This window comes from Orbicella faveolata, unplaced genomic scaffold (assembly GCF_042242905.1).
Source record: "Orbicella faveolata isolate gen_17 unplaced genomic scaffold, um_ofav_v1 contig_3, whole genome shotgun sequence".
NCBI lineage: Eukaryota > Metazoa > Cnidaria > Anthozoa > Scleractinia > Merulinidae > Orbicella > Orbicella faveolata.
In genome coordinates, this window is record NW_028301558.1 from 23,006,085 (window position 1) to 23,022,579 (window position 16,495).

At 38.4% G+C, this 16,495-nt stretch overlaps 1 protein-coding gene across 1 annotated transcript; it reads right to left on the reverse strand.

Moving 5' to 3' along the window:
- Positions 1 to 1,552: 1,552 nt before the first annotated feature.
- On the reverse strand, positions 1,553 to 15,796 carry LOC110053042 (sodium/hydrogen exchanger 8-like). The gene is made up of 17 exons (XM_020759229.2): positions 15,608 to 15,796; positions 15,309 to 15,472; positions 14,211 to 14,291; positions 13,518 to 13,576; positions 12,674 to 12,757; positions 11,958 to 12,059; positions 11,792 to 11,826; positions 10,864 to 11,007; positions 10,423 to 10,561; positions 10,182 to 10,287; positions 9,531 to 9,647; positions 8,591 to 8,673; positions 7,711 to 7,822; positions 7,036 to 7,178; positions 6,721 to 6,780; positions 6,452 to 6,583; positions 1,553 to 6,368 (listed from the first exon to the last, which is right to left on the reverse strand). Exons 1-17 carry the CDS (start codon positions 15,718 to 15,720, stop codon positions 6,261 to 6,263), a joined length of 1,782 nt encoding a protein of 593 aa, XP_020614888.2. The 5' UTR covers positions 15,721 to 15,796; the 3' UTR covers positions 1,553 to 6,260.
- Positions 15,797 to 16,495: the final 699 nt, after the last annotated feature.

The following is a 16,495-nucleotide window of genomic DNA, read 5'->3' on the forward strand; positions in this document are numbered from 1 at the left end:
GGCAATTGAAGGATAAATCGTTCAGCGAATTTGATATTCTATCTTTCAAAAACACATGTTATTATGGCTGTAATGTTTGTCTCGCCGCATTACAGTACTGTATTGTTAATGCTGAGGGTAACCTTGCGATGGACTAGCATCCCATCCAGGGTGGAGTAGAATATTCCTAGTTGGTTCACGCTATAGAAACCGGGATAAGCTCCGGCCTGATGGACCCTATGGCTCGCATGCAGACTTTTTTGACATAAAACAAATAGGTTCCATGTTGCCGTTCGTCTGTTCAGAAATAGATCACAGAAGACTTCAAAATGTGCTCAGAACGGCGTGTCTAAAATACTGGTAGCTGGTGACTGGTAACTGGTAAATGGTAAATGGTCACTGGTCACTGGTCACTGGTCACTGGTCGCTGGTCACCGGTAATTGTTGACTGGTAACTGGTGACTGGTGACTGGTGTCTGATAGATTTGATACCGTGAAAGTCCCTTACTACCGATGCAGTAAACTAAATGTACCTTAGTACACTTATAAAAAAGATTATTTGTCCACACACGCGTTTTTTTTTTTTTTTTTACCGTAAATTTTGCTATATTTAATACGAAGTGAAGTAAAGTAAAGTTTTCATTCATGATTCCTTCTTTCGTCACTCTTTCAAGTTATTCATTCAACAACAAATTTTAATATACAAAGGTAAATGGTAGTGGGTGGCGGGTAGTGGCTGGTCATATTTCACCAGGGTTGTAATAAGATCGCACGGCGCTGAGTATTTCTGTGTGGATTCTGTGCACGTCAAGATTGGAACGATTGTCGCTGACTGTGCCCTCTAAGAAATGAGTTTCGACACGAGGTAAGTTTTATAAACACATTGCCATTGAAACAGGTTCGTTATTTTTACCAGCTGTGTTCTCATTTAGAGGATATCTGCTTGTCGGATGAGTAACGTCCAAATGTCAAACGCCGTGGGTCATAGTCTGGTTAATGTGAAAATATATTGTAAGTCGTTTTAGATACATGTATTACTTACTGTCAACGGTTGGTTGGGCTCTATTGTTATGTTATTTTTTGTTGGAATTAAAGTTTTTGTAAATTGATTGGAAATAATGCGTTTTGGTCCTACCTAACCAAATTCCTGTGACCAGTGACCAGTGACCAGTGACCAGCTACCAGTCACCAGTGACCAGTGACCAGTGACCAGTCGCCAGTTACCAGTTACCAGCCACCAGTTACCAGTTACCTGCTACCAGTTACTAGCTACCAGTATTTTAGACACGCCGTGCTCAGAACATTGCTGAAACATTCGGCTACCGCCTCATGTCACTTTTTTTTTTACCTTATTTTGACGTCATCTGTGATCTCTGAACCGACGCACGGCAACTTGAGATCTATGTATTTGGTAGCTTGTATAGCCGTCATACCGAGCCAAAATCAGAGACACTTCAAGATTGACATTTACGAAAAACGGCACAAATTGCCTGTGATTTGTTTTCTTTTAACTTTAAATCAATCCAACATCAAATTGGCAAAAAAATCTACTCAACAGCAAATACAAGTGTAGTGTGTTGTCGAATAGGTTTATTCTGCTTGTTCATACACACCGCGTGGATGTGTGTGCTTTTCTACATTTACATAATGTGCTATCCTACTTAAATATGCGTACACAAAATATAATATACAATAGGTGCTAATTCTCACGTGCCAATATGTTACAACAAGTACAATGTACAGTTAGATAGAGACGAACGCTACGAGCCTCAAAGTTCCAACTGATTCTCACTAAAAACAAACCTGAATTGTATCTTTATTTAGTTAATTATACCTAAAACGTTTGTTCCTTGTAATGTTAGTGGGGTTTGGTAAAAGTGAACTACTTAAGCCGACTCTCTTTTACTTTATCGATCGTCACTCTAATTTGAAAGCGTTTCATGGCGACCGTGGTATCTGGTCGTTTCAATGCAAATCGAAGTCGAATCGATACACATATAAAGTCGATTCGATACACATCATTCTAAAGTCAATTCAATACAAACTTCCACTGTTTCGTAGCAAAAGTAAACTAGAAGAAATATTCCATATTCCATGAAAGTGTGTTAGGGTGCGTTCCTTTGTTCCTTTGGGGTGATCTGGATCAGGCTCAGATCATGGTGCATCAAAGGAACCTATGAATCCACTCTGGTCATGGATTCATCAGTTCCTTTGATGCACCATGATCCGGAGCCGGTGACCCTGGATCACTGATCCTGATCCAGATCACCCCAAAGGAAAGCACCTTAATCTTCGCATCACATCCGACAGCAATCGAAGTAATGTATTATCCAGTTTCCCGCGGACAAATAACAAAAAACTTTATAGGCATTGTGAAGACATTGCTTTTAAAGGTCATAACTTTTAAAGATGTGGTGGTGGCTCCTAAAGACCCGTTTTTGGCCTGTATCGTGCAATCTCAAACGTAATGCAATGTTGACGTGATGACAGGAAGTCGACTGAGGTCAATGTCGACTTGGGAAGCTGTTGGGTCGTCAAGGTAGGAGCACGCCTTAACGAACTTTCTTGCACTGCGGTCTCCAGAGTTAAACTCATCCGATAAGGCGAAGACCCTTGTCTGGAGGTCCCGGAACTTCTTCCACTAAATACGCCGTAACTATTTCACAAACGAGCCTGACTGAAGCGAAGTCAAACCATAGTCAACTATGGTCAAACGAACCTCAAGGAGGAACAAACCGATCAGGAGGTACAGCGAAAGCTGCGACTTGCGGGATGCGCGGCGATTCAGCCCAAGGTTAGCCTGCGAACGCAGACGTATTTCTGGCTGTCAACTGGTTGCGGTAATACTTCTGCGTTCGCAGACTAGCCCAAGGTAGTCTGTGAGCAGCCTCTCATGCGCTGCGGCAGGAGCAAACTCGCGAGAGATGCGTCAGCGAGTTATGCGAGCTGGTGAGGGGCCTGGCACGAGATTCTCACCAGCTCGCTTCGCTCGCTGACCCATCTCTAGCGACGCAACGCATGAGAGCCTGCTCGAAGGCCAGCCCTCGATGTCGTTGACTTCATGAAGACAGTCCACGATGACGGTGGCCATGTTCCGCTCGTGATCCCGGTTCTGCCGGCGTACTGCATGAAGTCCTGAATCTTTGGTGACTCTGCAATTCCCTCTAGGCGTGCGTACATGCCTGGAATTTCCTCTGCTGGCAGGAACGGCAAGGCCATGACCTTTCGGACGATGGCATACGTTCCCTGGTCGTTAGTGTAATCACATCGAAGTCTAGCCTGCAAGAAGACTCTTCGCGTGGCAATTCCTAATTCTTGAACCTTTACAATTAATATATTTTAATTAATTAAGAGGATTAAGTATTATTATTAGTATTATTATATAGGCAAGGACTTATTTTGGGTTATAACTCCACTTTTTTGAGCTTCAACATAGTGGTCAAGCTGTTGTTTACTTTAATGGATTGCAACTGGTCGATATGATCAACAACAAAGGATTAACAGACTATGCCCTATTTGTGAATCTAATCAAACTGAAGACGAATCTCAATCTCTTACGTATTGCAGGTGTGTTGCATTAAAATACTCTACTCTAAGAGGTGAATTTTATAGAAAAATAGAAACTATCGTTCGAAATTTTAAACAATCTCTAAAAACAGTAACGACCATCGTGAACACTAGATGTTCCTGATAGCCGTTACTGCTTTAGTTTTAGTTTACAAAGGTTTTGCAACACTGTGCCGTATGTAGTTAAGGTCATGTAAATAAAGCTATTTGTTGTTGTTGTGCCATTAAGTGAGTAATCCGTCATCAACCTAAGTTATAACTGTATATAGTTACCGCGTCAACAATGGCCTGGTTGGAAGATATCCTATCCTGCCTTCGCCTTAGCATGGGAGGTAATTAGTGCCGTCATTCAGTTCCTCCACTTGTGCCTGGTGGTTATGGACATAGTTGCCGCATTGGAACTGATCACCGCGCTGCCAAACTGCGGTCCGACAAGGGTTGACTTAGTAACAGTTCTTTATTGTCGATTAATGAACTTTGTAGTTATGAAGGTTGCCCTGGTCTCGTTTGCGTGCTCTGTTTGCGGAGGCTTTCAGCGAATCGATTTTAGATGTGTATCAAAACGAACGTAAACCTGGCGACTCGAAGCAGAAACCCACCATCGGCGTGACAGACATCAAAATTTACACCATTATAGTTTGAGAAGTTAGTTGCCGGCCAAACACATGGGGACGTGTTGCGGGACGTGTAGCGGGACCATCCCCTTCGTTTGTGCATAGGACGCATGTTGCAGGCACAGTACGCAAGTTGATGCACACGGGACCTGCACAGCAAGCGGGTCTTGGTTTATTTCTAGCACACAATGCGACATTGAAAATTACAGTCATTTTTGTCCATGCTTCAAGAAGCATGAATTCAAACCAGCTGAATTTCATGCAACATGTTGCAGGGGCAAAATTTTTCCCCGCAACAGAACTTGTTCGCTAAAACGGTCATGCCAGGAAAACTGTGTGCAGACCTTTAGTCAAGCTACTCTAAACGAAACATTAAGCTAACTTTATAACATTACAATTTACAAAGTTCTAACAAATAAATATAAAACAAGTGCATTGACGAGTTTTATAAAGGATAACACAAACCTTTATGTACATATATAACAAACCTAATTTAGCGTTAAAACTTTCAATAACGCGGAGTGAAAGTGTAAGTAAATTTCCAAGAAAAGACATCATCGCCAGGGAAAAAAGAACGTAGTAATAACTATTGTATGTACAATTCAACCTTAAATTGGCGCTTAAATAATATTTTTATCTTTTTTTTAGACATGGTTGTTAAAATTTTGAGAAACAACACAACGTTTTTTAAAAACATGTTTCAACAAAATCTTGTCATCTTCAGTTTAAATTACAAAGTACAGAGTTGAATATATAGTGTACGCAAAATGCTAATTGACTATAAGAACAAAAGGAAACATGATAATGAAACATGTTTTTAACAAAAGTTGTGTTGTTTCTCAAAATTTTAATATGTCTGCTACTATCCAGACCTTTAGACATGCTTGTCTTGTGAAATAATAGAGAAAGGAGTTTCAATCCTTATTCTTCTGGGCCCGGATATTCAAAACTCGATTAAGCTAACCCTGTATTAACAAGAATTTTGATTTTAGTTTTGTAACTTTTCGGTGACGTTTTCTGTTTATCATGTTTGTCCTTCAGTTTTGAGCTTCACTAAGCTCAAAATACACAAAACGTTACCAGTAAAAAACATTTTTATACAAGAAAAATTAATACTTCGGTTAACTTTTAATCCTGGGTTAGCGTTAACCGGCTTTCCAACAACCCGGCCCTGCACTGACAGGCCGTTTCTTTACTGGATCAGCTAATGAACCAGCCATTAGCGATAATTTAGTTCTGAAATAACTTCACTTTCCTTCACGATAAATAACAGCCATGTTGACTATTTTAAGTTACGTAAAACCATGTTTCTAAAGCCTTGTTTTCACTAGCGAAATAGCGGCAACGTCTGGCATTTTCCGCCGGTACGAACAACACAACGTAACAACAAAGCAGGAATGTAATGACATAAGCATAACATAAAAGAAAAGTCAAGCCAACTTCACGTTCCCGCGCCAAGGAAAAACATGAGAAAAACTTGATCTGTTTTTTATACTGCTTCATCTGTCATTATTGCACTAGTGTGAACCAGGCTTATAAAATGATCAAAATACACTCCCTGGCCAACAGATAGATTCTGATATATTAAAACTCTACTGATAGCAAAACCTACAAACTTGATGTAGGCTGTGAAAATTCTATTCAATTTTTCTCTCTTGTTGGGCTCAATTGTGAAAGTATTGTGGGTTCGCTATCTTAACATGGCGCGGAGCACAATCCTGTCCTGTGAGAACGGTTTTTACCAGATTTACCGGCCACAGCTTAGTACGCCACTTAGCCAGCCTGGCAAACTAAGTCACGTCTCCCATAAACTGGCCGAAAAATCTACCAAATATTGAGTTTGTTTACTTCGAAATGGCTACAGCAATAAAACAGGAACGCTGTCAGCTGTAAGGCTAAGGTTTGTGCTTCAAGTTGTGCCCAACCATTTACCAGCGTCACCTTCACACGAGAATTTTCCAATTCTCTTTTGAGACACTACGTGTTCTTTTCCAAGGGAAACCCTCAAAAAAGTCGACGGTGACTCTTTGGAATTCGCGCCTTTCTCAAGTCTATGACCAAAGACTTTACAAGGACAAACGTCTCCTCATTCTTCTGTTCTTACAGTCTGCTCTCTGCCTCGTCGTCCTCAGAGGCCAGGTCGCTGTGTACCTCGCTGTATAACTGACTTGTTAGCCGCTGCATCTCTTCGTGCGCATCGCGGACCTCCTGAAAGAACAGGGACAAACCCATTGTAAGCTCACAAGCAATCTGTTGCAAGAACTAAACCGCACTGCAATCACATCACGCACCTTTCTTGTGAACTTTCTAGTAAAGAATGGAATAAAATATTTAGCGTCGAGCCGTGTAAAGCCTTTGAGGGCTTTTCTGCTGCTTATTCTCCACTCATCATCTGTTAGTTGGTCAGCATCTACTGCTTTACCCTGTCAATCAACAACATCACCAGGTTACTTAATTTCAAATCCAAAACAGCCTGCTTTTTGTCTTTCATAACACTGTAGAAACGATGAAACAAACGTACTGACTGCATTACTGTTTAATGAGATTGTTGATGACACACCTCTGTTTGTGTTTTACTGAGTGTTAAACCTTTTTCCAACCCTTGATCGGCCTTTAAAAACTGCAAAAGTAGATTTAAAAAAAAGGAAAATAGAAAAGTCCATATTTAATTAGCTCAGCACCAACAATGCACCATTTCCATACTACTGGCATACATCAGCCATATTAGTCCTATTGACATTGACAACCCCAGTAAAAAGCATAGATACTGTCAGAAATTCCTGCAAACAATTTAAGAAAAACACTACATCCGACACTACTTGATCTAGCTACGAACAAACGTTAAAACACTACCAGCATCTAAAACTCTGCACACCTTTAATAAGGGAAGAGTTGATCCTCCTAAACAGAGAATTGTGAACATAATAATAATGAGTGTAGATGTGATAAGAACATGGCGCTTTTCATCATCCAACTGAAGGTGAAGAACAAGAGCAAACGCCACAGCACCACGCAAACCTAGAAATATATTAACACAACAAATTACTGAATATAATGTACAGTTACATTGCTTATGTTCTTCTGTGATCTGTAAACTTCGTGGAAACACTTCCATCTAATAATAATAATGGTGTAAAATAACACAAGTATTCAGTAATGGGTCTCCGAGACAGGAGAAAGTGAGAGATTAATCAAAGTAAGCCTTCTTGTCATTTTCATGTAGTGCCTAATAAATGAAATGATACAACCATAAGGTGCATCTGTTCAAAATATATTAATTAAAGGCCCTTTAAAATAACTAAATGACAGATTTCCCTAACCTTTTATACACCTCAACTTGTGAAATCCTAACCCTTTTATACACCTGAAGCCTGAAAAAGGCACACCTTTTGGCGGAGCCCCCCCCCCCCCCCCACCCCCTGTGAAGGCCATTATAGGTAGTGCCCCTCCTCCCCCGGGATGTAATATGAGTTGTTTTACTTTAACAACTGGTTAATGGAAGGAACAAACCTCCAGGTTTGGTTTTATACGTCAAACAGTTCAAACATACCACTAAACCACATGATAAATTGTGTCTTCCTTGGAATTCTGACATCTCTAAACTGATTTACAAGAGAGGACAGCGGGAAAATGTTCACTGCTCGTCCACTTAAACAAAGAATCTAAAGATTAAGAGGACACATAAAGAAGTTCAGTTTGTATTTCTAAGGAGCTGGTCATCAAGACTTCGCAAAAATGCGATGATGGTGCAAAGTAGAAATAATAGTTAATAACATCTCATCTCTCTGCAAAGAAGTGTAATTGACTATGTAATCACATGAACCACTCTTGTGTTGTCAAGTACAAATAGTTATAGTTTAGCTTAGTTCCTTGCTCCCGAGTGGGGTATAGGGCCGGACAAATAGTTATAGACTGTGAAATAAAAGTCAGTCTGGAATCTCTGTGCATTATGCAACTCGAATGGTATGGGTTTGATCCCTGGTCAGAAATTGCTGTGTCAAGCTCTTGGGGAGGTGAGTTTAATCTGACAGTGCCTCCCTCCACCTAAGTAAAAAATTATTGGTACAAGCAAATGAAATGCTGTGGTAACCCCTGTGGAAACCTAGCATGCCATCTAGGGAGGAGTAGAAATACTCCTTGTGGTTTCATGCTATGAAAGCCATTAGACTTGTAGACTTGAATGCAGAGTTTTAGCCCTGCCAACTCTCCCTTATTACAACTGTAAAGGAAAATACTTCCCTAAGTCCAAAACATGACAATTTCTACAAAGGAAACATTTTGGTTGTGAATTCAGTGAATTCCTAAGAGTGAACTAAAACTAAGTTATTTTAAGTCTTCTCTATTACTTAAAAAGTGAAATAAAATTCAAAGAACAAAGTAAATGTAATAACTGCATTATAAACAACAAGTAGACATACTATGTTACTTACTATAGTCCATATGACAAATGCTGGTCTAAACTGATGTTTGAAGCTAAAAATTGCCATTCCTAGATAAGCAAATACACATGTCTCTGAAATAAAAAGGAGCACAAATAGTCAGTAATAGCAAAACCTATCACACTAAATTGTTTCTGAGCCAAAGCATCAAGTGACTAAAAATATAGCCACTCTCCTGGATGTAAGAACAGTTGATCACTAGTTAACCCCCCTTGTCACCACAAAAAAATTGTAAGACTGCCCTGCTACAATTCCAGGAAGCCTGTTAGTGAACATAGGCCTATTGGGAACCTATCATATACCTATGATGCTTCATAAGAAATAATGCGCTGCCAGCTGTCTTTCTCCAAAACACAACAAAAAAACTAGGCAGCATATCTAACAGCTAATGAGTGGCAAAGAGTTGCCCTGAGCTGCATCTAGAGCTACTTTTATGCCTCTTTAAAAAATTCCCTTGTCCATAATAATCTGATGATGCACACTAAAGCATGAATCAATGTGCCCACAGGGAATCATGGTTGTTGTATTCATCATCTTGGACTGGATATTTGCTTTAGTGAATACAACTAGTATGATTCCTTGCGAGTGCATCTCATAGAGGAAACTGACTGTTGTTAAATATCCTAAAAACTGTACATCTACAGGGCTAAAAAAAAACTTGAATTCCAGCTTGCCCTTGGGACGAGTAACTCTCAAATTTTACTTGCTCCGGGCAAGCCATAGTTTGCCCTTTTAATGATATAGTTGACAGATGACTTACCTGATCCCTTGCCCATCGGGCAAGTGAGAATGAAAAGTTGCCCAAAATGCCCAGAATGAAAATCTACTTGTCCTGGACAACTGGACAGCACTTTTGTCGAGCCTTGAGCAGTCGTCAAGAACAAAGTGACTTTTTGAGGTTTAGAAAAGAAGTGAAATAACATGTATATACCTGCCATGAAGGCTGTTGTGCGGAAAATCTGTTGCACTGTAATCTGTGTCATGGGAGACAAATTAAAATGGGTGTAGTGTGACATGACAATGCCACAGAACAAAATAGCCATAATGCCTGCAGTTGAACAAAAAGAAAAAAAGGTAAGATTACATGAAGGTGAAGTGAGATAAAGCTTGATGAAAATCCACTGCAGGCATGTGAATAAATTGTTGCTTCATAATAAATCAAATTGAAGTGCGATGCACCATTATAGCTAAGGATGAAGCCAAGATATGCCTTACACACACAAGGGTCACACAATGCAGCAAATGTGACAATTACTAAATTTTTCTAGAGATTTTCATGGTGATCTTTCAGCTGTTGCATCACAAGTAACTTGAAAGAGAACCTGCTTGCTTGTGCACATGGACAAAAGTTGAGATCTATTATTCCATACAAGTCAGGTTTTTGTTCATTTCTCTGACTAATACTTTATCGATAATCTCTACCACAAGGCAGAGAAAGGTTAAGCAAAGTGCTCCTATACATTAAGATTTGCTATCCTTATCAACGACAAATGCAAGTGAACGCAAGTAAATCTGTGACATGTAGCTATAGACATGGAAGGCAAATTCCCAACACCTGGTCATCTTAAGCAGTTGAGCTTACCTGATAGTTTAAGACCTTCTGCTAAGCCATAAGGTGCATAAGAGAATATCAGCATGGTACCAAGTTCTAAAGATGGAGTGCTGCGTAAATCAACATGCTTCAAAAGGTGACATCGTCAAGGAAATAATCTGACTATAACCTCGCTAAATGATCAGGATGTTCTTTACTTTAAATCAGTTAAGATGAAAACAATCAAAGGCAACTACAACTTTGCTAAGGTGAGGTTAGTTTTGAAGGATATCAAAGCACTTATCAGCGCAAACAATATTCCAATGCCTGCTGATCCACAGAACATGACTAGAAAATTCCCCACAGCTGAAAAGAAGGTCTCAAAAGAACTGCTCTCTGCATATTTTGCAGCCCCCATTTCAAGAATGGTACTGCAAAAGAGAAATCATTAATAACAAAGTTAGAGTGCCATACGGTGGTGGTGGTGGTGGCGACTTTAAAATATATAAACAATGATTCTCACAACATGAAAGTTATGTAATAGATAATATTCTTATTCTGAGGATTAAAATGCAACTACCTTGCAATGAAAACTATAACTGTGGATAATTATCATACAACATGTTTTCACATCATTTGCATTTGAAAGATTATTCCAAGCAAGCCTCCATTGCACGATTGTTTCAGTTTAATCATGAGATTATGAATATATGACCTATTACCACAAGCTTACTTGGTCATGACAATAGAGACTGCATCATTAAGAATACTCTCGCCAAACACCAACATGTTTAATGTTGGATCAACATCCAAGGCATGGAAGATGGCCAGTGTTGCTACAGGATCTACAGCTGAGATCAGTGATCCAAATGCAAAGCTGAAAATAAAAATCAGAGAGATTCAGTAATTCGCTCACATGCTGTATGAATATCTTCAGTTTATGACTATATCATATAAGTTTGTTTTTGACAAAGCACAACATTATTTATGATTCAGTGGAAGAGAGCATCAACATGGAACTTTGGAAAATGAAGTTAATTTTCTGCTGTCATTAATTTTCCCAGTCACCTTTTTGCATGCCCTAATTTTGCATCTTATTACTAATGTGATGCTCACCAAAATTAAGTCCCAAAAACATATAAAGTAACAGTAACTAAAGATACTTATTTCTGTGGTGATATTTTATTGCTGTACTCATTTCAGGCTAAAAATAAAATCATTTTTCCAACTTGCCAGGGAGAAAGCTATTACTAAGATGCACATGTACCAACCTGAAATTCATTTTTACTAGCCCCAAACAGTCTTCCCATTAGCAAAATTACTCAGTTAAAAGCTAAAGTTAAAACAACAATTTGATCTGATCTGATTTGATCTCCAATCAATACTTCCATAATACGAAATTCCTCACATTTTACACCAATACACTTCTTTTGCCAATCAGGCAAGTGAAGAATAGAACCCACTAGTCTTACTGCAACATCCCTAAGTTATCACACACAACATTGTTTGAATGCTTCATTTGATTTTTAGGACTCTGGTACATTGAGAAAATATGACTTGATGCATTGTGGCATCACTCCTTTAACGGAGCACAAATATGTGACTTTGTACATTACAGGTACATGTAAAGTAATATTGAAGCACTTCTGAACAAAGCCTACCTCTCTCTTAAATCAAGTTGAAATGCAACACCACCCTAAAAAGGTAGAAAAAGTTCAAATTGCTTTGATATCAACACTGTGAGATGATATTTTCTTAATGCTGTCTGTTACTTGCTAGATATCTTATTTTAAAATCTACATGTAGTGAATTTAAACTGTTAGTTACCTTCCCCAATAAATAGATACCACCTCCAATGACAATTGCAGACACAGCTGTTCCAAATATGGCAAAAACTATAATAGAGCCTATATTTGCAAAGAAATTTCCCTAAAGAAAGAGAAAAGCACTCATGAGAATTTACCACATACACGCCAGGCAATACTGTAAAACAGTAAATTATTCAATTCTGATAAGACCCCTTTCCAATAAAAATACCCCCAAAATCTTAGATGCAAACAAAAGTCCTTCCAATACGAGACCCCTGAAAATAAAACAAAAGCTTACTGGTGTATTTATATGTAGCAAAGTTATCAGTTTCTAAGGAAACTGTTTGGCTGTGTCAGCAGGCAAGTCAAACACTTAAGCTATTTGTCAAGAGATAATGCTCAAAAAGTCAGCTTCACAAACTCACTATGTACAGCAATTCATTTTTTGCAAATTCAAGTTGACAAATAAGTATTTACCCTGTAAAACAAAGTTGTTAGTAAACTTATTTTGATTATATAAGTTTGCGTTAACAGAACTCTTTTTAGTATTGATGTAAATCACAGTAATGGTGTTACAACACAGAACATATGACATTCTTATGTTTGGGTTTGGGTATTCTAATGGTATACAGTGTATATTCAACCATTTTGTTGGGTAAGTCCACCCTGTATAGTTAATAATAGTAATTTTTATACTTGGTAAATTATTTATTCTTCAACAAGTTACAATCTCACCTTATGAAGTGAATAACCAGATTCAAAAATTATTGGTGGCAGCAAAATTAGAAAAAATGCAGTAGGATTAAAGTGTTCCTCTTTCTGTAAGGAAAGAAACAAGAAAAAAATAACTCGAGCAACTGAAGGATTGGTGTCTTAACCTCTCAAAGAAGATTAGCCCCCATTTATTTCCCAATAAATTAATAACTACATGTAATTACCCAAAAACTGTAGACTAAATTGAAACTTTAAGGTAACAATGTGGAGGAAAGTAGAAAATGTCATAATCTTCATATTAAATTATGAACAAAATGCTCTAAGCAACATCTTAATTAAGATCTCTGGAACTGAAGGCCATCTAGCCTTTGAGAATTTAACATGTTGATGTTTAATCTCTTCTACATGTATTAACAGGGGTTTCAAAATGTTTTGAAGTACGCAACTGCAGATGAAAGAGTAAGTGGCTATGACAAGTTTGGGGCTGCAAGGCCCCTCATCCTATAATGAGAAGGGCACAAAATACAGCTGATGCTTTGAGCTTTCTTTTTAACAAGCTTGCTATTGCAAAAAAAAATATTGCCGCAAAATTGAGTGTGATGTTACTCTGCCATATTAAAGATTTATTGGTAAGACACAAAGCTGAGCTTGTTTGTTGCAACCTGATTACTATAACCAGAGCAGCTGGCGACATATACTCAAGTAGGCGGCGGAACTTTGGCAGTTGCTGGCTTGTTTTGAAAACACTGTATTAGACAACACAACATAATACTACAGTACCAAGTTCTTGCTACCATTTTTTCAAGCTGTTCTTTTAACATGTAAGTGACTCACAACATGTTGCAAGAATAACATTAATACAAACCCGCCAGTCTCCAAGAGCAAAATGGCTTAAAGCTTTTATAACCATACCAACCAATGCACCTGAAATAAATTGAGGGCTTTAAGAAACAATACTTTCCTTGAATAAATGTACGACCCACAATCCATTTTGCCTATACAGTAGAGTTCACTATTTGGTTAAACTAGCTTACATCTTGCCATGAGGTCCTACAACTGCCGAATGCAATATATAGCATTTAAACACAGTGTAAGCCTGAGTAGCAAGGCTGAGATGGTCACCCAGTCAACCATTCTTCATCCAATGTATTAATAACTAATTGCACAACAATTTGCATGCATGCACACAATGGCATCAGCACTTCAAGTCAAAAGGATTGAGTTTTTACTTCGAAGGTGCACAACTAGTATACCACGTTCGTTATCATTTATAAAACACAGATATCAATGTAATGCTTAGTTGTGTATAAAAATGCTATTCAAAGACTGAGTTGTAGTTGATTTTTTATAATGTCTGGTTGAAATCCAAGCACAGTGTTAGGTAATAATTTGCATTTTACTTATTAATTCATACACGAAAAAAATATAACACAGGATTTTGAATATTCAAGCCATGCTATGACAGAAGTCGTTAAAAAATGACACATCTTAAATTGATGGTCATGATGTTTACTGGTTAGGTTACAAAATGACGTTCATCAAAGGAACAGAAACTTACCCAAAAATACCACGGCGACACTTTCAGGAAGGTAGTGAAATTTTGTCTTCAGCAAAAAATGGATTAGTAGGATGCAAAGGGCTGTAAAGGAAACAAAATGCAGGTCATCAATGGAGAAAAAGATTTGCTACACTTAAAAAGCCATGCTTTTTTCCCATGTAAACTATGATCTTTGAAACAAGACACTAAAGATATTTCATACAAAAAATAGAAACACACTTAAGGATGGCATATGAGGGCATGGGGAGAACTGCAAATTTTTTGTGCATTTACTTTGAAGGATTGGACAAGCACAACACACCAATGTGAATACCTTAAGGCTTGGTTGTTTTCATGAAATTCAGACAAGTAAATTTCAACCACCCAGCCTCAGTTTAAGAATTCAAATTGTAAATTTCATAATGTACAAAATCTGTATGCAGCAAGACGAAAAAAATTATACCCATGTAAAAACAACACAGAGGTGCAAGAGGTACAGGAAAATTTTGTGCAAATTATAGAGTTTGGGGGAGAGTTTTGAGCATGTGAAACATGTAACCTAATCATGTTTAAGACCTATATCTCTCCAAAAAAAAAAAAAAACACTATTTGGTAACTCACGTTAGGCTCACATTACTCTTATGTGAACAAATAGGGTAACAAGTCAGAATAAGAGGGTTGATATGTATGATCAGTAACCAGTGATCATACCAATGCGAGGAATGACTTAGTCACCTGTTACCAGCCTGAACATCACAAAAGATAAAATATGGTTCTACTTGTAAACAAAGGATTATTCCTTACATAGAATATTTTGCAAAACGTATATATTCGATTTCCGGATTCTTCCTCTTCGTCCTCGTTTTATTCTTATTATCAAATTAACATTGCAATTCATTGCTAGGAACTTTCGAGCAGGGAAGCATTCAATATTTGCTAAATAAACATCCACACGTCGGTGAATTAAAACACCTTTGAATATTAGGCACCTCGATTAACAGTATCTAAATTGGATTCTTGCAAAATCATCCAGTGACTTGAGTGTAAACTTATATATTTTCATGTACAAATTAAGTCACAAATAACTCAAAGAAGTCTTAAAAACGTTTAATATCATACCTACGACAAGAAGAATAAAAAATATCGTCATCGAGCTGTGTTGTTCCACTTCTGGTGGCTCGGGAACTTCCTCTGCTGGTGCGACTGTAGTTGTCGGAAGCTGTGTCGTAACTGGCGAAGGAGTTGTACCATTTACCATTGCTGGCTCCGTTGTATTTCTCGTGCTTAAAATCGATATAAACAGTTAATTGTTGACAAATGCTCCTACAATTTAAATGCTTAAAAGGAATAACTGACCCGTGTAAACACAACTGGGAACTGGTATTTTCCTGAGGTTATAACTAACCCTAGCTACTCACCCAGAAGAACTGTTTGTCGCTGGATTCGCTGCAAGATTGTCGCTCCCACACAACGAACCGTTGACAATGACAACTAGAAGAAAGAGCAAGGTTCTCCATGACGAAACCTTCATGACAAAAAGAAAGTGGTCGCCTCCTAATGCCAAAATGATTTTTCATGGATCAGAGAGAACGTCACTAGGTCCGTAAAATTTGTTCTTGCGCGCGCATACTTTTCGACTACATGCTAACAGGCTCAAAGTGTCAGCTTCCAGGCTCGCAGCAGCCCTGCGCCAAAGCAAATCCTTGATCTACGTGGCAGGGTAGTCTTGAGGTAAATCCGAACATTCTAATTGGTTCTTTCTTGGTCGGCATTTTGCCACAGGGACTGTTTCCATGTCTAAAGCTTTGTATTTTATGTTTTCGAAAACCGACAAATCCAATAAACATGCATGGCGCAAGTGTCCATTTGACCCGTTTTACGGCTAACAGTTTTTTTTAATAACCCTATTGTATATTGAGAGCCTCTTCAGAAAATCCTGTCGTTATTTTCTTTATAAAATCACCCCGTTTACTTTTTGATTGAGAAAATTACTCCATCGTGATTGGCTGAGAGCAGGCCAATATATCAATAATTTTTTATTTGCACTGAAGTGTTATTTTCTTAGTCTGTGAATCTGTGAATCACTCACTCGTCCTCATCGTCCCGGCTGGGACGTAAGGTCATGAAATATTCAGTTGCATCTGTAGTCATGGTTTCTGTAGCAAAGAAGTTTTTCCATCTTAGAGCTGCTGACCCAGCGCACAACCTCAACCGTACTTGGTGGTGTTAGAAGTGATGGTAGAGAGCTTCCCCGGCTTTGGCTGCTTGAATGCTAGAATATCGTCTCTGTCTTGGCCGTTGTGGAA